The sequence below is a fragment of the Ambystoma mexicanum genome, chromosome 6q (assembly GCF_040938575.1).
Source record: "Ambystoma mexicanum isolate Mex_15411 chromosome 6q, UKY_AmexF1_1, whole genome shotgun sequence".
Taxonomy (NCBI): domain Eukaryota; kingdom Metazoa; phylum Chordata; class Amphibia; order Caudata; family Ambystomatidae; genus Ambystoma; species Ambystoma mexicanum.
In genome coordinates, this window is record NC_090937.1 from 445,120,671 (window position 1) to 445,142,783 (window position 22,113).

Genomic DNA, 22,113 nt, shown 5'->3' on the forward strand with positions numbered 1-22,113 from the left:
GTTGGGAAGGGGTTGGGGATTGTCAGAAGAGCGCAGCAGCAAGCTTTTGTTTGTCGGGTCCCTATGGTTGAAAATGTGTTATATTTTAAATAAAGTTGGTAAACATCCCATACAGCCCAATAACCAATATTCCTGCAGCACCACACAAAACCAGAGAAAAAGAAGGGCCTGCCTCGACAACTTCTCCATGCCGTAGAGCTGTAAGAAAGACCCTAACATGTCAGAATAAACATAGCAATCACCAGAAAGAATCCAACCCACTTGTAAACTCATGTTCAACCCCCCACTCATCACTTGCTCACCACGCACAACAACACAACCAGCTAGACGAAACTCTCTCCTCCAACCAAAACACTCACAATTCTACATCTCTCAAATCAAATTGTAAAACTCACCCACCAACCAAAACATTGAGACAGCGCAAACACTTGAGGTCTCACATTTGGAAACAAAACTGCTCCAGTGTACAGATCAGTATCCACCTGGAAAAGATTAACACAGGGACAGACGCCAGTTGCTCCTGGTACAACCCTGCACCAACAGTCAAGCACAACCCCTCGTATTTTCCCACTTCTACCAAACCCATCCTATACTTTCCCTTTAAGGTCCACGAGAGCAGCTGGAGACCATGCAAAGCGCAGTATAAATCCCAATGACATAACAAATATCACCCATGTTGTCACATCTGGAGTCACGCGTGAAATCACATCTAGTGGAGCGGACATAGAGCTGCAGTGTGTGTCCTAGAAGCTAAAAAATATTTCAATGTCGAAAGTGCCACTGGAGAATAGGTTTCTAAAATGTGTAATCTGTGGGAAGAAGAAATGAATTAGAATTAACACCCTGGAGGGGGAGCCAGTCAATCAGGTGGCTAGGAACTCAAGCTGAAACCGGCAATCTCAGCTCCCGTTCCATGCCACCTGACAATCAGTACAACCCACCATCATCTTCCCACCACCCTCCATCCCTCTTTGTATTGTTTTATCACACCTTCCCATCCCCCAATTACCTTATTACTGCGGCGGCCGAGAGCTCTGCCGCAGCCGCTCCTTCTTCTCAGCTTCTGCAGGCCGCCACGGAAAGTGAAGAGGGGCTCTGTACAGAGCCCTGCCTTTCCTTTCCATGGGAGTCATCTTGGAAAAATATGTTTTTTGGTTCAACGAGACGCACAGAATATTTAGAACTAAAAGTTGAAAACTTCCCTTGCATGTTTGTCTTTCATAACTGTATTATTATTCATATCAGATCAGCTGTCCACGTCCGATCTGCATGCACTGTCCGTACGGAGCGGGGATGGACAGGGTGTGGGGCACCAAGGAGGGTCAGAGAGCTATAGCTGGGGTTGATGCACTCAGTTTCGTTTCTACACCTACGGGGTCCCTCAAGGGTCCTGTGTGTCCCCTACTCTCTATAATATATTCACCAATTCACTATTTGATGATCTTGACTATTTGGGTGTCATCTACACGAATTACACGGATGACACCCAAATACTCATTCCTATCACGGGTGACTACATTACAGACAGCAAAACTCTAAATGACATATACCTCATATTACAAGCATGGATGGCAAAGCACGGGCTCTGTCTCAATGATGAGAAGACAGAGCTGCTCCTCTTAGGATCACCTGCTAACCTGAACAAACTCGAACTTTTCACATCCTTCAATATTGACAGTAATATAATCAATGTTTCTAAGGTCGTAAAAACCTTAGGCATATACATTGACTCCGCCTTATCTTTAACCAAACAGACAAATGCCATGGCATCCTCCTCGGCCTCCACATGCAAACTTATCACTGCATGCAGACCTTTCTTGACACCATCTAACGGCATCATAATAGCAAGAGCCTTAGTCCTCTCTAAATTGGACAATTGTAATGCACTGTATTTAGGCACCACACAACAGAACCTCAATAAGATGCAAATTATTCAAAATAATGCCATTACAGCAGCCTTGAATTTCCCAAAGAACCAACACATCTCTGAAACTAGATCTGAAACTAGACTTACTTTGAACTGGCTAAACATTAGGCAAAGAATCACACTTAAAACATTGTCCCTCCCCCATAAATGCTTATCTAACCAGGCTCCTAAATACTTGTCCAACAGCATAACTCCCTACACCTCAACCCGTCCAACCAGAATAGCCTTGACTCAATGTGTCAAAATCCCACGATTCAAACAACAAAAAGCAGTTGGAGTCAGCTTCCCGGTCCTTCAAGCTAAAAATTGGAATGCCCTCTCCTTCCCCCTTAGAGAGGAACCGTCATACCTCTTATTCACAAAATATGTCAAGGCTTGGCTACTGTAGCAAGAATCCAGCCTCATCGTATAAGTATACCATGTTGCCCAACTAGTAATAGTCACTCTATTCAAGATATTACACAACCATTGTCTTGCTCGTTTTGTGCTCTCCTGTCTACCTGTGCCCCGCCTGTACATTGTCTTGCATCCACTTGTATTGTATATAAATGCTACAGGTGCCCTAGCGAACCTACCATTTGTATGTACATATGGAATGCTCTGTCTTAAATTCTCAATGTATAGTTGCAACTGTCACCATGTAATATATTGCTGTACTCAATCTGTAACTTGTAAGCATAGCGCCCAGATGCCTACGGGCTTACGGGCTTGGCGCGCTATAAAATAATAAACTAAACTAAATTATAAGTAAAGCAGTGAGTGTACATATGAAGGTATGCCAGGTCGTGAATTAAGAGCCTGCAGTGTTACTGTCAAAAAGAAATATAAAGGACCGTTTGCAGCTTACGTCTGCATCCACATCAGTGTGTGTAACATGGATGTGCATTGTCCGCCTCGTATTATCTTCACAATTACTGCTGTGATTAAATGTACTTTTGGGAAACCCTCAATATGAAGAATTTGTTAAAGAATCTAATATAAAACCAGGGACGTCATTTAGGGGTTGGCAGGGGTCGCAACTGCGACCCCTGAGGTCTCCCTTGCTACCCCTAAAAAATAAAAATAAAAGTGTCTTTTTTTTTGTAATGCAAGCTCTTGGGCTGTGGCCAGCGCCATGAGGCTTTTTGCTTCTGGAGTGGCTGGCTTTCTTGTTCAAGCCTCTTAAAAAGAGAAAAAATAATAATGTCTCTTTCTGGAATTCTATACAATAATTGCTAGACTCATTAAATGTTTATTTCAGGCACTTCAGGAGGCGAGTCACTGATTTAGTCTGTTCTTAAACACCTCAACTCAGCCTTTCATCCTTCTGCGGTCGATAAATGAGTACCAACAGAGGTTGGGTGATATTGGGTGTATATTTTTTCTATATAAAGCGCTTAAGTGCTATATAATAACACATCATTATCATTTGGCCATGGACGTCTGCTTACTTTCACAGTAATTTGGTAATATGCGTCTATACACACTGATCTTAACGATACATATGACATCCATTCTTGTATGAAATGTACATCACATTATAGTGACATATATGTCAACATTCTCGACCACCTAGGAGGGAGATTCTGCTCCCGAAAGCGGGAGAAAGTTATTTCCCCATAGGATTGCATTGGGTTTTAATTATTTCAGACAGGAGTAAAAAAAAAATAGCAATCTTTTTCATCTAAAAATCGGGGGTCTCCCTCCTAAATAGGGAGGGTTGGCATGTATGTAGTGATATCGTAACCATATTTTTCATAGTGTACTTAGGAACAATGCTATGTGATGCCACTTCCTGTTTTGTCTAGCGGTTAAAGGTCGTGTTCCATCGCTTCCCGCGATATCCCTTTGGGGTGGGGTCAAATGACATCACTTCCTGTGATACTAATCTCGGAAAAAGGATCCAGAGGATACAATTTTGAAAAAAGAGGGAATCAAGGAATTTTATTAGACCTGATCCATTATTTTAAAATTCCTTGATTCCCCCTTTTTTCAAAATTGTATCCTCTGGATCCTTTTTCCGAGATTAGTAGTATACTAATACCCTGACCCCTGTGACTTTCAGATAGAAATATCACTTCCTGTGATGACATCAGTGGTCAAGGGTCGTGTGATGTCACTTCCGCCACCCCAGGCATGTTGGTGAAATGACGTCCTTGTATAAAACAGTTACATTCAAAATAGTTTCTCCATCTTTCGCTTTCCCTTGATGCAACATCTTGCATTGCAAACTGAATACACACTTATGTGGATCACATTTATCTGTTGCGCAGTTATAACGAAGTATTTTCATTGTGGGGTGGGTGGGGTTGAGCTGCACGAAGGGGAGTGCTGCATTTTACAAACCGCCAGTAAATCACTGTCACACTCTTCAGCCACAGCCAAATTCATTCTTCATTTTAGAACCAACAAAGAGCTTACAGCCTGGCCCTGGGCTTAACAAATACATGCTAACGAAAGATACAAGTCTGATTCCAAACTCGATGACCAGTTGTTTACGTTTTACAGCGCGCATCCATGTACCTGCTTATCTCGTACTAAAGAGCCTCCTTTTGTCCATTTGGTAATTGGAGCACATGTTCTGTGATCCGCGCAACATCGCACACACCTCCTCGGTTTTGATGGAGCGTGACCCAGCCTCCATTCTCGCTGCCCTCGCCTCGGACACCTCATGGCACCTACCCAGTTCAAGGATACGTGGGAGTGTGATTCCAGGCTCCCTTAGCACTTGTCGCCTGAGCTTTCCTGAAGAACACGCCTGTATGAGCATGGTCCTGATCATATCTTCAGCATCACCCCACGCGCAAGCCAACGACAGGCGCCTCAGGCGTCCATAAAAAGTGTCCAGAGTCTCGTCCTCCTTCTGTTTGGCGGATAGCATCACAAAGCGCTCATAGTCCGCGTTGGCTAGAGGTCGAAAATGCGCTTGAAGGGCGGCCTTCGCCTGACCATAGGACCCATCCCCCGGCGGAAGAGACTCAAAAATGTCCTGAACTGAGGGCCCTGCTGAATATAACATGGTCGCCAGTCTGGAGTCATCATCAGTGACTTGAGCGGCTCGAAAGTACATGTCCAGGCGGTCGGTGGAAGGTGGGCCCGACACATCAAACTCCGGAATGGGCTGCAGGGCCGCCTGTGCACGAGGTTGGGCCATGGCTGGAAGAATTTGCTGGAGAACGGGTACCACCGCTGGCTGCACAGGAGGTAGCGGACCTGGAGGACCTGCCTGCCCACCCAGAGGCTACTGCACCTGCAGTCCTACTGCTGCTGCTGGTGCACCGTCTTGATCCTTAGTGTCACTCATGAGCTCGAGCGCACAGGCACCCCCAGTGTGGGAGATGGGGGCTGCAACTCGGACTCAAAACACCACCAGGGAGGAAAAACAGTCACTGCCACACACCTCTGTGATGATGAAGAGGATGAAGATGGTTCCAGCCTGATGAAACACATTAAAGTCACTGCAACACACCTCTGTGATGATGAAGAGGATGAAGATGGTTCCAGCCTGATGAGGAAGCATTAAAGTCACTGCAGCCCACCTCTGTGATGATGAAGAGGATGAAGAAGGCTCCAGCCCTCGACTGTTCCAAAAAATTGAGGCAAGAAGAACAATGGGCTATGCAAGCCCAGCCATGTTAGCCCTCCTCCTTGCTTGCACTCGACGTAGGAGACCCAAGAAAATGAAGAAATCACCAACTGGGCACATGTGTGTGTAGGTACAGCTGCCTGCTACCATAGGTTCCAAAAATTAGTTCTGCATTCACTTCAGAGCTCAAACCAGAGCCTCGTGAAGTTCCACGGCCTGAAAGACAAAATGGCCGCCAGCCGCGTGGGTGACGCACTACCCACGGCCTGAAACAAAGTCGTGATCCGACCTCGTTTCGGTGAAAAAAATGTATCAGAAATGATCACCGCCGGGCCTGGGCATCGTCTCCCCCACTCGTCGCCACTGTTGGGGACTACTGGTGCCCCCCCAGCGCTGTCCGCAAGCCCCGGCTCCCCCAAGGACTCGGCCGCACACGTCCTTGTGGTTCGGGCTTCCCGGTCGCTCTGCGCGGCCGGGAAATGCCCCGTTTATTTATACTGCACGCGGCGGCGTGCAACGTCACGCCGCCGTGTGCGCGCCCCGTCATCAGGCAGTGCCACACTGGTCATGTAAGTGAAGTATGCAAAAGAGCCTTCTCTGTGATCACTTGCTGAGACTGTTGTGTGCTGGTGACTGGCTCGCCATTAGAACTGTGATAAAGACGTGCATTTCAGTGCCTCCAGTATGGGCTTTAAACTTCCTGCAGGGTAAGTTGCAGGGTGAACCTCCTTTTTGGAAGTAGAAGTGATGACTGGATCACAATGTTTGCTTGTTTGTGCTTCACTAATGCCTTCACCTTTGACATCATGCATACTGACAGGCTGCATGTTTGTGTCAAGAGGTGACTTTGTAGAGCAAGCCCTTGCGGGCTGTGGCTTTTGTATTTGAGCAGCCGAAGGGCTCCTGGGGCAGTTGGTCATGTGTTAAGTGGTTGCCTAGTCCTAGTGTTTAGCCTCACTTCACATTTCATTGTGGCGCTTGTAGTTTCTGCGTTTGATGGGACTGCAGGTGCCATACATGAAAGTGGAGTGACGTGTGTTGAAGGAATCTGGGATTGTTGAATGTGATTTGGTCAGGTGAGAAAGGTGGGCAAGGGGTTTGCTAGTCATTGCTACTGTAGCTTTTGTAGCCCTTTACAATTTATACTCGGGAGTTGGGTTATGGTGCTTCAGATGAAGATTACAGTTGTGCAGCATCAGATGGGCCTATGAAGATGTCTCTGGCATTTATGGCAGTAAATGGGAATGAAGGACATTGGTGAGTGAGAGCTTAATGAGGGAATAGGGCTGATGTTTTCTGGTCACTCCTGGGGGATTTGCATGATCACTAGGAATGCACGCTTATTAAGATATCTTCTCAGAACCCTCAGAGGATTGGCTGCTGGCTTCACCTCTGGCAGGGGCAAGAGATGGGAGTGATGGATCAGATCTCACAAGGGGAGCAAAGTGGTAACTTCTAGGGGTGTCTTGTTTTCCAACATGATAAGTTGTGGGCAGATCCTGAAGAAGAATGTTCACAGAGCCTTCTCAAAAGTATGTTTGTGAGCTCCCGTTCCCTGTAAGGAATTCCCTAAGGCCGCCACCATTGTGGCATATATGGGACTATCAGATATGAAGAATATTGCAAGGGCCATAACTTGGCTGAAGGTCAAACTGAAATAACCAGTTATGCACAAGAAGAAGGGTACGTCTCTTTAAGAGGAGACACACAAATAATGGAGACGGGGAAGCTGGGAGAAGAGAGCACGCTGAGCCCAAGCGCAGTGCAAACAGACAGAGACACACGTATTCAGGGGAAGCCCCCTTATAAGGTTACTCCTACTGAAAGTATCCCCCTCTAAAAACAGAGGTAACAGGAGGAAAGGGGATACCGGGAGTTCGGCAGGATCATTATCTAACAAGAGAAATTCGTCCCAGTGAAAAACTGACGAAGTACCAAAATCAGAGCCATTAAAGTGGAACTGTGACAACGTAATCAGGAGAATAACCAAAAAGGCCCAAAGAGAAGTTATTGAGGAGTGGGCACGAAGAGAAACACGTCCCAGTGAAATATACGAGAAGTTACAGACAGAAGATTTAAAGTGGAAAGGAGAAAGACTGGTCCCAAGAGTTACGAATCAGCCTGGGAAGGCAAGTGTTCAGAATGGGATACAACCCCAGAAAAGGGAGGAAGTAAAGACATTAAGGAGAAGTCTAGAATCACTAGAGTTAAAGGAAAATGTGTACCCGAATCAAGGAGTGATACGGAATGGCACCAAGTCTTGTGGAATACTTATCCCAAAAAGTGAGACCAAGCTTACGTACATTGTAAAGGAACTCCCAAGATCTAGTCAAAAAGGTGGAAAGAGACTATTTGAAGATATATACATGAAGAGAACTATCAGGTGAATAGATACATTGACATAGCAGAATAATAGAACAGGGGAGATGTTCTCTCAATTTAAATTAAGCTAGTTAACATAGTGGTAGGGTCAGGATGGAGTAGTTTTTGGACGGGCGACACTTTTCAGTTTGAACTTCCTGACTGACTAGCATCTTTATTTATATAGGCTGGGAAACCCCTCTAGCAGTAGGGAAGGTTTGGCATTATTATTATTTGAATAAATCTAATTCACAATGTCCTACAAGTGTCTGCCTCCTTCTTCCAACCCACAACAGAATTCAAATGCAAAAATGTAGTCCGCAAATCGATTTTTGGGGCATAGGCCGTTTGACTTGGTGCAGTTTCGATCCTGGGGAGCCATATCTCATTATACATCATACAGCACACAGCTCAAAGGAGAAAACACACAAACAAGACACAGTCCATACAGCCTGTCGCTGGCCCCAAATTGAGGAAGGGGCTAGACAAAGAAGGGACCACAAACGTAAGATACATTTCTGAATATTGATATAGTGAAATGCAATCCATTACGAAAACCACAAAGCCAATTTATTATGCTGATGATGCTTTCCCTGTAGCTAAGATAAAAGCACGTTTTTTGTATGTGTTCCTTTTTATTCCAGGGGCTCTTTCTTTTGCATTTATAAGCAGGTTATGTCACTCTGGTGATAAAATAAAAAAAAGAAAAAATACATTTTTGGAGGGTTGTTGTTAGCCAATCATTGACCTGTTATCCTTTCTGGTCACCTTTCTGAAATTGGAATTTGGTGCAACCTAGGTAAAGGACTGTGGTTGGAGTCAGCAGCTGTATGGTGCATAGATTATAATATGTAACATATTTCCTATCGAAATTGCAATGGGTGTTTTCCCTGGTTTCCTCATTGAGGTTGCATAACATGACCCGGCCACCCCCGCAAACCGCATTAATCTCCAAGCATATTCACTGTCCCACACCAAGGAGGTGAAACCTGTCTGTGACAATTGAACCCCTGCTGGAGACGTTCTTTGGCCAGCAAATGATATTTCAAGTGGCACAGCCTTTAGTTTGTGGGAATATTTGCATTCCATCAACTCAGCGTTTGGCTTCATTTTGTGGCAAAATCTTGGACAAAGCAATTAAGGGAGCGCGTGAGTGGCTGCATAGTATGTTAATTGGCCTCTGCACAGAGAAACAAAGAAAGGCAGACAGTGGGTTAGAGGACACCTTAAATCAGGGGTATGCAATCTTTACCTCGCAAGATGTTTTGGACTACAACGGCCATCAGACCTAGCCAGCATATTCAATGGTGATGGAGGCTTGGAGTCGTAGTCTAATACATCATGAGAGCCAAAGGTTGAACCCCCTTTCCTAAATAACCACTTCAGAAAGTGGTTCTTTCCTTCTCCTTAGACAAATTCTTTGTTATTGCATTTTACATTACTGGTCCTCCAATTTATCTACCGCTCATGCTAAAACATTTATAACGTGAACTTTGAAACATACACTTTCTGTCTACCTCTGTTGTCAAAACTCTTCTCAGTACGTATTCCATTACATCATATTGAAACAGGAATACCTTCCTGTGTTTTGTAATATTTTATTGTATTTACATACACACTGCTCATGCACACAATAACTGCCTACATTATGATTAGCTCTTCATACCCTCAGACGAATTCACTAATGTCCTATCAGTCATCATGTAACGACAGCAGCAGCCCACACGCCTATTTCCTATACTGGAAAGACACACAGACAGACAAACATACGGCGTGGCGTTTCGACATGGGCTGCTGAGGTCAGTGTGCATCAAAGGAAAGTTGCTCTCTCTATCTAGTGGTGTGCCTCGCTTAGCTCTAATGGCAGGCTATGTGTCAGAATATCTGAGAGATGGGGAACAAGTGTGCCATCATGCTTCAGAAGGTGTGGGAAGTGCTGGTCGGTAAGCGATCATTCTTTCCAGTCTGACATTACGGCCGTTCCCACCATCATTGAAGAGATATACTTTGAGAGATCATGAACTTATATAAAACAAGACTTTTTAATCGCAAAATTTTGAAATGCTGCATTGAAATGCTCCCTTTGATCAATTTCGTGTAACAACTTCTTAAAAGGACTTGGCCCGCATACATCGCTGGCTGTGATAGCTCATTCGATTAATGCATATGGGGCCACTTAGAAAACATTTTCCAGAGCCACTTTTGGTTCCCAGTTCACCCCTGCCACTAAACCTCTTAACCCTAAACCTCTTAACCCTTAAATACATGTACCAAATCAAAGTAAAGTGAGGTTTTTGCAACAAAGTAAATTACGACGAAGTAATTTACTTTGTTGAAACAACAGGAGACCCTCTCAATAGCCCGACATGTACACTCAGTATTCTGTTATTGGGGTATAGCATGCTGCTGCAGGCCTATGATGGAGGAGCCACCCTGAATGGATCGCCAAAGGAGGGCAAAGAAGCATGTCCAGCATCACTGGGTACCAGGTCCTCTGTGCCCATTCTGGAATGGACAAGGTCTATGCTGTCCCGCTCTGTGTACGCTAAGCCGAACTGTAGGCAATCATCAGTGCATCAACAGGGGGGAGCTCCCTGATCGAACAGCCTGGAGCAGAAGATCTTGGCATTCTTGTGTGAGCTGTTCACCTGTGGAAGCACCCAAATGGAGGAGACCTGATCCACAATCTTCCGCTTCAGCAATTGACACTCCTATGAGCCAATTCAGTGTACCTGCCTGAGTGTTCAGACTGTCTGTAAGGTATGACACTGTCACCTCTTTCTCGACTGCCCACAACTTCAGCAGCATGACCTTGCGGCACTGCTTGAGAGATCGCACACTGATCATCTTTTTGATGTTGTTCGTGGCAGTAGTTTTGTTCATGTGGTCCAGGACAGTGGAAACTCTGATTGATTGTGATAAGAGTTGCAGTGCTACATAAAGTGCCCTGAATTCCACAAAGTTTATATGGAAGCACTTGCCCAGGTCTTCCCCCAGAATGATCAATGAAAGATCCTGCAGATGATATTCCCATCCCATGAGGGACATGTCGATGACTAGGGTGACAGGTGGCCATGGCTGCGGGAATGGGGCCCCTTGATGTAGGTTGGCAGTAGAGGGATAAGGATAATGGCCCTTGTGTCCCCATTTAATTGGATCAATGGCTCCTCAGGGACAAGTTTAGCAGCAATATCCACAGTCTTGATTCCTAGACTATAAAAATGCAGGCCGCTATCAGCAAAAGTATTCAAAAGAAAACCTCGGCTGGGAGACCCCAGTTCAGTCGTAGAGGGCTGCTGTGGTCTGGATGCTTGTCACTCTCAATGGGGAGGTTAAACCATGACTCGCTCTGTATACAGGACTGCCCTCATTTTGTGTGTGGAGGGGGATGTAAAAGACTTCTGAGGTTGACAGAGAAATGTAAGTCGTGAAGGAGATTGCACATTGTGCCATGGTCCTCTAGGGCTGGAGCCAGCTGTCAAGGTAGAGAAAGACATGCATCCTCTTACTGTACAGATTGACGGCCCCCATTACCTTCATGAATACTGTTGGGGCGAGAGGGAGGCCAAATGGGAACACTGCAAACTGGTATTTAGTGCCTCCTATAACAAAAAAAAGTATTTGCAATGTTTGGGGCCAATAGGGATGAGAAAGTATGTGTCCTGCAGATCAAAGACACATGCCAATCATGCAAAACCAAAGGCCGGAGAATCTACTCCAAGAAGTTTATCTTGAATCTGTCCTTTTGGGGGAGATTTTTGAGGAACCTCAGATCTAGGATGGGTTTGAGCCCTCCATCCTTCTTGGGGGCCAGGAAGTATAGGGGAATGCCAGCCTTTCTTGAATTCCTCTGTTGGAACAAGCTCCACTGCTCCCTTCAGCAAAAGCTGAGCAATTTCCTAGAGTAGGAGTGGTTCCAGAAGGGGCAAATAATATGAGGCAACATGGATCTTTGGGAGGGTTTTGTTAAGAAGGGCAGGTAGTAACCCTGGTCTATCAATTGTAAACCCATCTCTATATAGTCATTTGCTGCTAAGGCCTACAGTAGTCGTATTCTACCACCCACAGAAGACTAGTGTTGGCCACATAAAATAATAAATTAGGATGGTTTTGAGGCAGCAGTCCCAAAAAGCAATGATGCGTCATATTTGGACTATCATAGAAAAGCACAATGTCCACTTTGTTTGTTTCGTTAGACAATGTTGAGGCAATGCTTGTCCGTCTAACAGAAAAGTATAGGGTCTATACCTACTTTTCTCCACATAAAGTTCCAAGCATTTTTCTGTTTGCCAGGATATCTTAGATTTGTTTTCATTATCTCATCCACTTTTGTGCAGAAAAGAGCAGAACCACCAAAGGGAATGTTCAACAGCTTTGGGTGAACATCAGTTGACAAACTGGCTGTCCTGGCTAGGGATGTTATCTAAGTAACGCTCCTTTGGCCATCAACCACCCCATGCAGTCTGTCATATCTAGGTCCATCTGCAGAAAATGCCTTATAATGTCTTGGCGAGCTTGAATCAGATGCATAAATGAGGCTTGACTACTTTGAAAAACACATTGCTGTCAGATTCAGAGCATGACAACAGGAAAGCAGGTGGTAGCGGTTGGGTAGCCTGGTGGGGCTACCCAGAGATATGGTCAAGCAAAAATAGAACATTACACAGCTGAGGCCAAACTGGGGTGTAATGTGATCGAGAGCCCAGAATCGTGTTAGAACCTTCGATAAAGGGCTTTCCTCCAAAGACAACAATCTTGCTGCATTTGTGTCCAGAATAGCTCCTATGTAATGAAGCTTTTCTTTAGTATTGGAGAAGCAAGTAGTGGGATAACATGAAGTACCAGATTCTGCAAGGGGTACAGGTCACCTTCAAATCCTCTTTTTTTTCTGGAATTCGTTTTTTGGCAAGTCAGTCATCCAGGTATGGAAAGAATCACAATACATTTTCTTGGACTTCCTCAAGTGGAATGCTAACACTGCCATGAACTCAGAGCAAAGTCTTGGAGCTGATTTGAGTCTAAATGGAAGAATGTTGTACTGAAAGTGTTGGTTCTTTACTCTGAACCTCAGGGACTTTCTATGGTGACGATGAATAGTGATATAAAAATATGCATCCTGAAGATTGAAGGCACGCATCCAAATGCTTTCTGAAGTAGTAGGACTATCTGGTAGAAGACCAGCATCCTGAATGTCTTCTTTATCTACTTTGCCATCTTGTGAGCCTAAATTGGGACTAAATTGATATGTGCCTTTTTTTATGCCAGACAGTGCCAAGAGTAGTTTCTTTTTCCTTCTGTTAAGGCAGTGGTACTTAAAACTTTAAACTACATTTTTCTCTAGCACTGTACTGACCTCTACTGAAAACTTGCCAGCTGATCCAAGAAAAGAGGATACTGGCACTTAAGAATTGGATTGTTGGGTGGAGAAACTGCAAATGTTAATTTATCTCTTGTGATGTTGTTCCAAGAGGCAAGGCGATTTGCGTACAAAAGTCATGGTCTATGGGAGCCTGTTTGTGGTGGTGCTGTTGTTGACAGAAAGTGGGTTGAACATGCTGATGAAAACCGCTACTATACTGATGGAAGGATGATTTGCTGTACTCTTTCCTCATGGGTTCAAATACATGCACCTTCAGGGTATCCGCTTCTGTCTTCATGAAAATGATTTCCTTTTTTCAACTGCATGAGCTCCAAACAAAGTAGAGCTGGAAAATAAGAAGTCCAAAATCGTTTTTATTGTGCTTCATTCTTGAACAGGAGGATCTCCTAAAGTTGATGTTTTTTGTAGCCTGCATGATTTGGGCAGAAACCAGAACCAGGGAACTCGCTTTTGAGACCAGATGTCTTGCCTTTTGTCTTCCAGGGGAAAAGCAGAAAATTATTGAATAGAGTCTGATAGGTCCCCATCATACCTGTCCAGTAGGGCAGTGGTGTTGACTCTCTCAATGTGTTAGAGGCCATCAAGCATGCTCTTTCCCAAGGAACCCATCCATCCACTCTGAACTTCAGAAGGGGATGTGACTGTGATGACAATGGGATGATGTATATTTTACCTTTCAACTGTAACAGCCCAATAGTTTTAAGGTTAAGGAGAAGATTTTCTCAGAAATAGCCGATCTGACTGTGTAACTCAGCACGCTTTTCATGCCTTCATTTTTGGATGACTAACTTGCACCAGGAAGCTCTCCATACATTCTGGAACTGATGAAATGAGGGCACAAGTAAGTTTTTTGTCTGAAGAGTCTAAAAATATTGGAAGATTACTCTGACTGGGACATAGTGGTAGCAATATTCAACGTTGCTGATCCATTCTCAGAGACGTCTGATAAAGTTAAAAATGTCATCTTTTGGCAAAATCTTTAGCAGGATGAAGTCCAGAGAGTGGGGAAAGTTGTCACTCCAATTTGTTACCATCATAGATTGTCCCAGTGGGGTTAGAGGTGTTGGTGGAGAAGAAGGACCTACTCTTGGTGGAGTATACGTTCTATTGGATATAGGTTTTCTAGCCCTGTTATTCCTATGTTTCCTGCATATCTCTTCATCTTTCTGGGCTTATTCTAGCACCTGATTCTTGGTGTTTACTGTATATATCTATTATTATTTGCCCTTACTGTTGTTCATGCATACAGCATTGTAACCTTAGCTGTATTCATTCCTGTGCTCTATGTAACTTAAGCTTAACAACCTTCTTTATGCCTTCGCGCCCAAATACCTCTGGGTCAGGTGTGCAATATAAATAATAAAAACAAACAAACAAACATTGATGTCAGTGTCTGGATCATTTCAGGTGTTACAGTTGTTTGCCATTTTGCTGTATGATGGTCTGTTCTTGACATCAAACTCCTCAACGCCAAACAGTATCTGGACGTCAAGATTCTTGATGTTCCAAATGGTTCCAGCATTGCATTTAAGATCCAATCCACAGCGACCATGTCACAATCTCAATCCTCCATGTTATAGATCTCAATGCCGAACGTTGATGCTAGAGGTGTCATAACCTACCAATGATTGTGCCCCAGAGAAGAAAGCTTTGCTACTAATTTTTTATTGGGATTCTGGTCCACAGGCAGAAGAATCTGCTGGCTCACAGGATGTGTTTCCATCACAGGAGATACATTTATCAAAAAGTACTGGCATTCTACTGACAGAAGGGTGAGGAACATCAGAACTGGTGTAAACCAAAGGCACAAGTAAACTCACCTCCACTAACAAACACATGTTTTGTTGTGCAGCAGGACAAGAATGATGTTGATTTAACTTGAAATATTTTAGACGTTACCGATTATCTAGTACTAACAAAGCTTAACATTTTTTATATGTGATCAGAGATCCTTGCTCAATAGAGCAGAAAAATAAATTGCGGCTCGACTGTGACAACACTGCATAATGAGATACCATTGCAGCTGTCTGCCCTAAAGTGACAGCTGTCATTTTATCTGTTCACATCTCTTTCCTTGTCTATCTTTTTCCTAGGGGCACAGGCAATGTGGTGTCTGTAAAAAAAAAGCAGCGTTAAACACTTTTATGGAAACTATTGTAAAAACAAAAGAAAACCTGAAAGATAACTAGTAAATTTGTTTTTGAAATGGCTATTCATATTTTAATTAAAGTCTTCTGAGGTCCCTCACATAGGCAGAGCTACTAGTGGTGAAGACAACATTTAGAGCTCTATCACGACTTGGGCGGTATCCCGATGGTAAATCTGCGCGGATACTGCCCAACACAAATTGTGTTATCGCAACTTGGTCCGGCACTATTAGCGCCGAATCCTGCGTTGCGGGGGTGGTTGTAAGTCCCCATTCCGGACCCAATGGAGCATTTTGGACGCTATTACCAATAGCGCCGCAAATGGGCAGAAAGTGGCCAGATTTACACCCAAACTCGGGATTGGGCGGAGCAGAAATAGCGTTACTGCCGCATTTTTATTGCTCCGCCCAACCCGTGATTATTTTTATTTTTATTTATTTTAGTATTTGTATAGCGCGCTACAACCCACGGGCATACCCCATTACTGTTGGTAACCATTTTTGCCATGTTGTTTTATCTCATATAACTAAACTTTAAATACTTGCAAAAATACAAGCAGCGAGCAGGAGAGGAAAAGTTATACAACACAGTATTGCATTTGGTTGCCATATTTTCCAGACTTTGGAGGGAGTAGGCGCTTGCGTGGTGAATGCCTGCTCTTGTTTCTGTGTACACAAACATTCTGTTTGAAAAGGATACATTCTTTCATCACAAAGTTGTTTTGCTCGTGGTGTTGCCATTTCCTTTCTAAATTTGTGAGCTGAAAAACAAAGAAAAAGAAAGCAAATGTGTTCACAAGAGTTCAGTCTAAACAATCACACACCCTTTAACAAGGAGGGAAAGGGGAGAATGTAAATGCTGTTTGATCACTTCCTTACAGACTCGAGAAGTCACTATTTGTACAGCATATATATTCATTTAAACATAGCCAAACTGTAACTTTATTTTCAGTATATTTCATTATGCATTTATTTATAACACACTACATGGAAGAGAGTTCGAAAAGACAGTGGGGTAAGGGGTTTAACAGATCCCTTCGCTGCAGAACCAGAACGGGTAGCCTTCCAGTGACCGGAGACATACAACTGAACAAATATTAGCATTACGAACAGCATACAATTGAGTAAAGAAACCACTTTAAATGTCAGAATGGTGGGAGAGTTACAGTGTAAGTTCCTAATTACCCTTATCGGGACAAGGTTGGTCGCAGTCATTAGATAGTGGACTCAATAGACAGTGGTAGTAAATAGGTCAAGGCCTGGAGGGTGAGTACCGGATGATGCGTGAGGTAGTGACAGTTATGAGAAGCAATGATGTTCAGTTTGCCAAGCAGGTCCCACAGTCAATTGTGGCATATTACACAAATATATCCACCACAACGATCTTTGATGGAATAAGGGATGGCATGCAAGGATACTGTGTCAAATTATACTGTTCTCTTGAATTGTAGGAGCACACCTACATTTGCTCCGGTGACATTAAAACAAGCACTGGCAAAGCCAATAGGTCTTGCGTTTTCACAAGTGAATTTGTTTGTTTACATACTAGTGGGTGACTTGTGTGAGGTGGTGTGGATAAGTAATTGAGTGGATGGATGGTTATGTGGGCAAAAGGATGGTTATGTGGGTAGAAGCATGGGTGGGAATAGGGATGAATTGGTTGTACCTAGATAGCCAAAGCGTTTCTGTATGGGTTGGTGGAATGGCAGTTTGCATGTGAATAATTGAACTTTAGCAGGCAGAATTGATTAAAAAGAAGATATATGGTGCAAGTTATTTCAGGATTGGTCTGCGTGTCGTGGCTGTACACAGTCCCTACGCCTCCTGAAATTAGTCATGCTGCTTGCTGCCACTATAAACAGCCAAAATAAACATAAAGGTGTATTTGATATAGTGCAATGAAGAAACCTAAGAGTTGGGGTTGTAGCATCCGTAAAGATAGGAGGCAAAATACAGCTGTGCTACCTGCTCTGATATTTTATAAAATGGGATCCACTTCCCTAATGGATATTTGTTCGTTATTAGTGTATTATCATTTCATCACATGTTTTGTGCACAAGAAGAGAAAGGCACAATTGTCACCGGTTGCAATTCAACAGTGCTCGTTTGCATTACAGTAACAAACTATTTTAACTTAATATTATTTTGGCAAAATCCCCCTTAATGCAACATACTTTCCAAAAAGTCATAAATGGCGACTTCCCATTTCATGTGCCAGTAATTCCTTGCTGAAAAGCATTTCTTCTGTGAGATTTCATAGTCAGTGGTGATGGTGAACTCAAGCCATCAATCCATTAACTCTTAGAAAACTTCCTTGAAATAACACTAGCAGGCAATTGGAGAAAAGTATAATGTTACTTCTTGACAGAGCTAGCACAAAGAGATTCCAGGAGGATATGTTTTGGGCGGCGAAGTGCAGGAAGTGGCTGGGAATTGTCATAGGGATTAGCATGGACTTGGGCAGTCAATGTGTGGGTAAACAACCAAACAACACCTGCAAGCTTTGTGGTCCTCCTCATATCCCATCTCCCACCTCACTGTATGTCAATGCAATATTTTGTGCCACCTAATAGTCAAAACTAAAAATACTTTCAGAGCATGGCCAGAAAGCAAAGGGCTCATGTACACACTATGTGCTCTGCTTGTTAACATTGCATTCCTGAAAACTTGAAAATGGAATCTGGGCCAGTATGTAAGAACATGAATGGTGACCAGGGACTCACTGTGCCTGAAAGAATGGGAAGGAGGAAGGTGTGTGAGGAATCTAGGAAAGAGGCTCTGGGGCAGAGTGTGAGCAGAAGAATGGGGGCAAGAAGGATAGTGTGTCTTGAAGAAGAATAGCGTAAGTGCATGACAGGTTACCAAGGAACTACTTTTCCTACAGTGATGAAAAGGAGAAAGGCATATGAATGAGGAACCTGAAAAGGAGATGTGAGCCAGAGTGTAAGCACATGAATGGTTGCCTGAGAGAAACTGCCTGAAAGAATGGGAAGGAGGAAGGTGTGTGAAGAATGTGGCAAGGGGGATCTGGAGCACAGTGTGAATAGATTAATGTGGGCCACGGAACAATTGTGTCTTGAGGAAGGGCTGGGGAGAGGAGTGTAATGAAACTGGGAAAGGGCATCTTGGGCAGTGTTTATTTGTTTTATTTATTTATTTTATTTATTGATAGCGCCCAGACCTGATGGCATCACGGCACTAGAAAGGTTACACTACAGGTAGTAAAATGACTGTAATGTTACAGACAGTAACATTCTGGAGATGTAGATAATACAGGTCAGAGTTACAGATCATTACTGAAGGCGGTACATTTCTGCTGAAGTCATGCAGTAGGTTCAGGGATATTGGTAAAACAAAGCCACATTTATTTTTTTCTCCAGAAGATAGGGTAGGAGGGTTCATCTTGGATATAGGAAGTTAGGGTTTTCCACAAGGCGGGGGCAATAGTGGAGAAACAGGATCGACCAGCTATGTTGCTGTTGAATCTAGGGATGGTGAGTGTGGTGGACAAGGAGGAGCACAGGCTGTGTCTGTGAGGCTTTTTTGAGATGCGATGATTGAGGTATGCGGGGTGTGAGAAACCCAAAGGTTTCTCACCCACTAGTCCCTGGGGATCTGTCATCTAGGTGACCAGGACACAACCATCGCTTTTAGATCCAGTTCCTGGGCGTGGACCAGTGCGGGAGGATCACCTGGGTGAGGGGCCTTCGGGGAGCAGGAGTGGGACACAGGATGGTGAGATGTGGTATCCCCTTTCCTGTAACACCTTTACCCCTTACAATCCTGTAGGATATTAAGGAACTCTACCCCCCAACCCCTTTTCAACACAAACACTTTCTCATGATCAGGCAAGGTCAGGCAATTATTGACAATCACTCACACCTGACTTCCATTACACTTCCCCACACTTCCGAGCAAGAGAGCACACTCTGAGCAAGGTAACGCACAGAAGGAAACAGCAGTTTCGAGATGGCAGCTGAGCACCAAGGGAAAGATGGCAAAACCGAAGGGGATCAAAAGGAGGGAAATTCCCTTGACCTTTTCGACAAGGAACCATTACTTTCCAGAGAGACCTCGCGAGTAAAAAGCATAAGACCAGGAAACAAGGCTGGACAAACCTGCATTGTATGTCGGAGATACTGGGGGCCCTCCCGTGTCAGCAATCAAGGCGGAGAGAATCACCAGCCACCGTGGTACCATCCTTGGCTCCAAGAACAAGGCAGCATCAGTGAAGTCAACACAGCCAATGAGCTGGGGAGGCCAATACAAGACCGGGAGTTATTCTGGATCAGTTGTAGTTTGTTTAGGTTTTTTGTAAGGTTCCTGCAAGGATGGCATTGCAGTAGTGCAATTTACTTCCAATGATGACCCTGGCTAGGGAGAGGCAGTTGCTGGTGGTCAGGAATATTCTAGAGGAATTGATTAGTTTGGTGGAGTAGGCAGCGGATGAGGTGACATGTTTCTGCCTATTAAGTTCTGCGTCGAGATAAACACCCAGTGTCTTGACATGGGTTTATACGCAGGTGATGTTACCATTGTTGCAGAAAGAGGTAAAGGCGGGGTTGAGTTTTTTAGGTGGTGTGGGGAGCCGACGATAAGGAGCTCCGTTTTGTCCTCATTCAGGGAGAGAGGGTGTGTAGCATCCAGGCCTAGATTATGCTGTAAATATGATTAATGTTGGCTGAGTCTAATTCGGGACTAACATACTCCTAGTCCATAGTCCCCTTTCCTCCATACTGTATGGGCGTCCCTCGCTAGGGATGGAAGACGGAACCTTTATGACCAGAAGAATCATCTTCCCCTTTAAATGTAGTTGCGCGCAGTGGCATGGCCCTGGGAGCATGCGCTCCCCTGACTTCGCCCACCGGCGCCACTCCTAGGGGGAGGACGGTGGGACGTATGGAGGAAAGGGGACTATGGACTAGGAGTATGTTAGTCACTACGGTGAGTAACTTATAATTACTCCTACGTCCCGTCCCCTTTCCTCCATACTGTATGGGCGATTATAACTGAATGTAGCCCCGGGTGGAGAGGTTCCCCTCTTTAAAAAACAAGTTCTTCAACACTGCCTGGACAAATGCTGCGTCCGAGCTGACGCTGGCATCGAAGCAGTAGTGCTTGCAGAAGGCTGCAGGAGTAGCCTATGTCGCTGCCTTGCTGATAGCCTGCAACGTGTTTTTGGAAAGCTACTATCGTGGCCTTGGCTCTGATGGTGTGGGCATGCATGTTTGGTGGTAAGGGCTTGTGCTGCCCCTCATACGCCTCCTTGATGGCCACAACCATCCACCTTGCTATGGAAGCCTTGCAGGCCTGACAGCCTGGTTTTGATCCCCCAAAGGTGATGAAGACGGCATCCGATTTACAGAAGCTCTTAGTTCTATCCAGGTAAAATCTTAGCGCACGCCTGACATCCAGGCAGTGCAATACCTTCTGAGCCTCTTCCTTAGGCTTCATCCTTAGGGTCCGCAAAGAATGTTGGTAATATGATCTCCTCGTTCAGGTGAAACGAGGAGACGACCGTAGGTAGAAATGCGGGGTGTGTTCTAAGCACCACCTTGTCTCTGTGAAATGTAGTATATGGCTGTGATGGCACCAGGGCCTGGATTTCACTGATTCTGCGTGCCGAGGTAAGGCCCACTAGCAGGACCGTCTTGATGGTAACTAACCTGATGTCTGCGGATGCCATGGGCTCTAATGGTTTAGCGCCAGGGTGCCCAGTACCACATTAAGGTCCCAGACCGGGTGTGGCATTTTGATAGGTGGATACAGTATGGTCAGACCAGTTAAGTGCCTCTTAACCACCGGGATCGAGGGCGAAAAAACCTCCCTGCCTGAGTTCTTGTCGGCCTCAATGGCCACCAGATACGTGCAATATTATTCTACCTACACCCCTGAGTGGCCGAGATGCGCTGAGAAGGATAGAACGTCAGGGATCAATTTCCTTTGATTCTGCCGAGTGGCAGAACCTTGTCCACTTGCTTTTGTACTGGCTCCTGGTAGCTTTGCTCCTGGCCCCTTGTATGATGGCCAGGTTAGCCTGGGAAAGGTGCAGATGCTTCAGGGTAACCTGTTCAGGAACCAGGCTGCGAGGGCCAAATTCTGCGGAATGGGGTGATCCACCGTGCCCCCTTGCTAGGAGAGTAAGTGACCTGGGCCCACCGGATGATGAACTCGAGGCTGATCCGACAGGCTGAGAAGTTCTGAGAGCCAAGATCTCGCTGGCCACCATGGCGCTATCAGGATATGATATGATATGCCATTTATAGCGCGCCTATACACAAGTGTTTCAAGGCGCGATACGGCAAGGGAGGGGAAACAGAGGGAAGACAGAGACAACAATCTTACTAGGCCAAGTGACAGTGAGATTGCACAAGTGCAGGGGAGGGGGGAAGGTGAAAAGTGCAAGAGGGAAGGAGGAGGGGAAGTTCAGTACAAAGGATAACAGTAAATAAATAAGACTATAAATAAGAACAATAAGAAGTGCGGCCAGATGGTGGCAGGTGCAAGGGTAGGTGCAGACATCAGGTGTCAAGTGCTGGTAGGGGGCTATAGGGATACAGGAACAGCCCCAAGTGCAAGGGTTGCCAGGGAGCCAGGCAAGGTGTGCAACTGGGGGGAGGGGACCTGGGCCCGAGAACAGAGGGTAGCCAGGTGACCAGAAGAGTTTCAGCCAGGAGTTCAGCAGGGGAGAGGAGGCGAGAAAGCAGAAGCAAAGAGGAAGGTCTTGAGGTGCT

General features: G+C 44.9%; 1 protein-coding gene across 1 annotated transcript in view; it reads right to left on the bottom strand.

The window, feature by feature from the left end:
- Positions 1-22,113, bottom strand: part of IFT74 (intraflagellar transport 74) — a 1,698,810-nt gene that overhangs the window by 72,344 nt on the left and 1,604,353 nt on the right. The window contains exon 19 of the mRNA XM_069630923.1: positions 16,080-16,140. Coding sequence (XP_069487024.1) covers positions 16,080-16,140 — 61 coding nt within the window. The remainder of the gene's footprint in view (positions 1-16,079; positions 16,141-22,113) is intronic.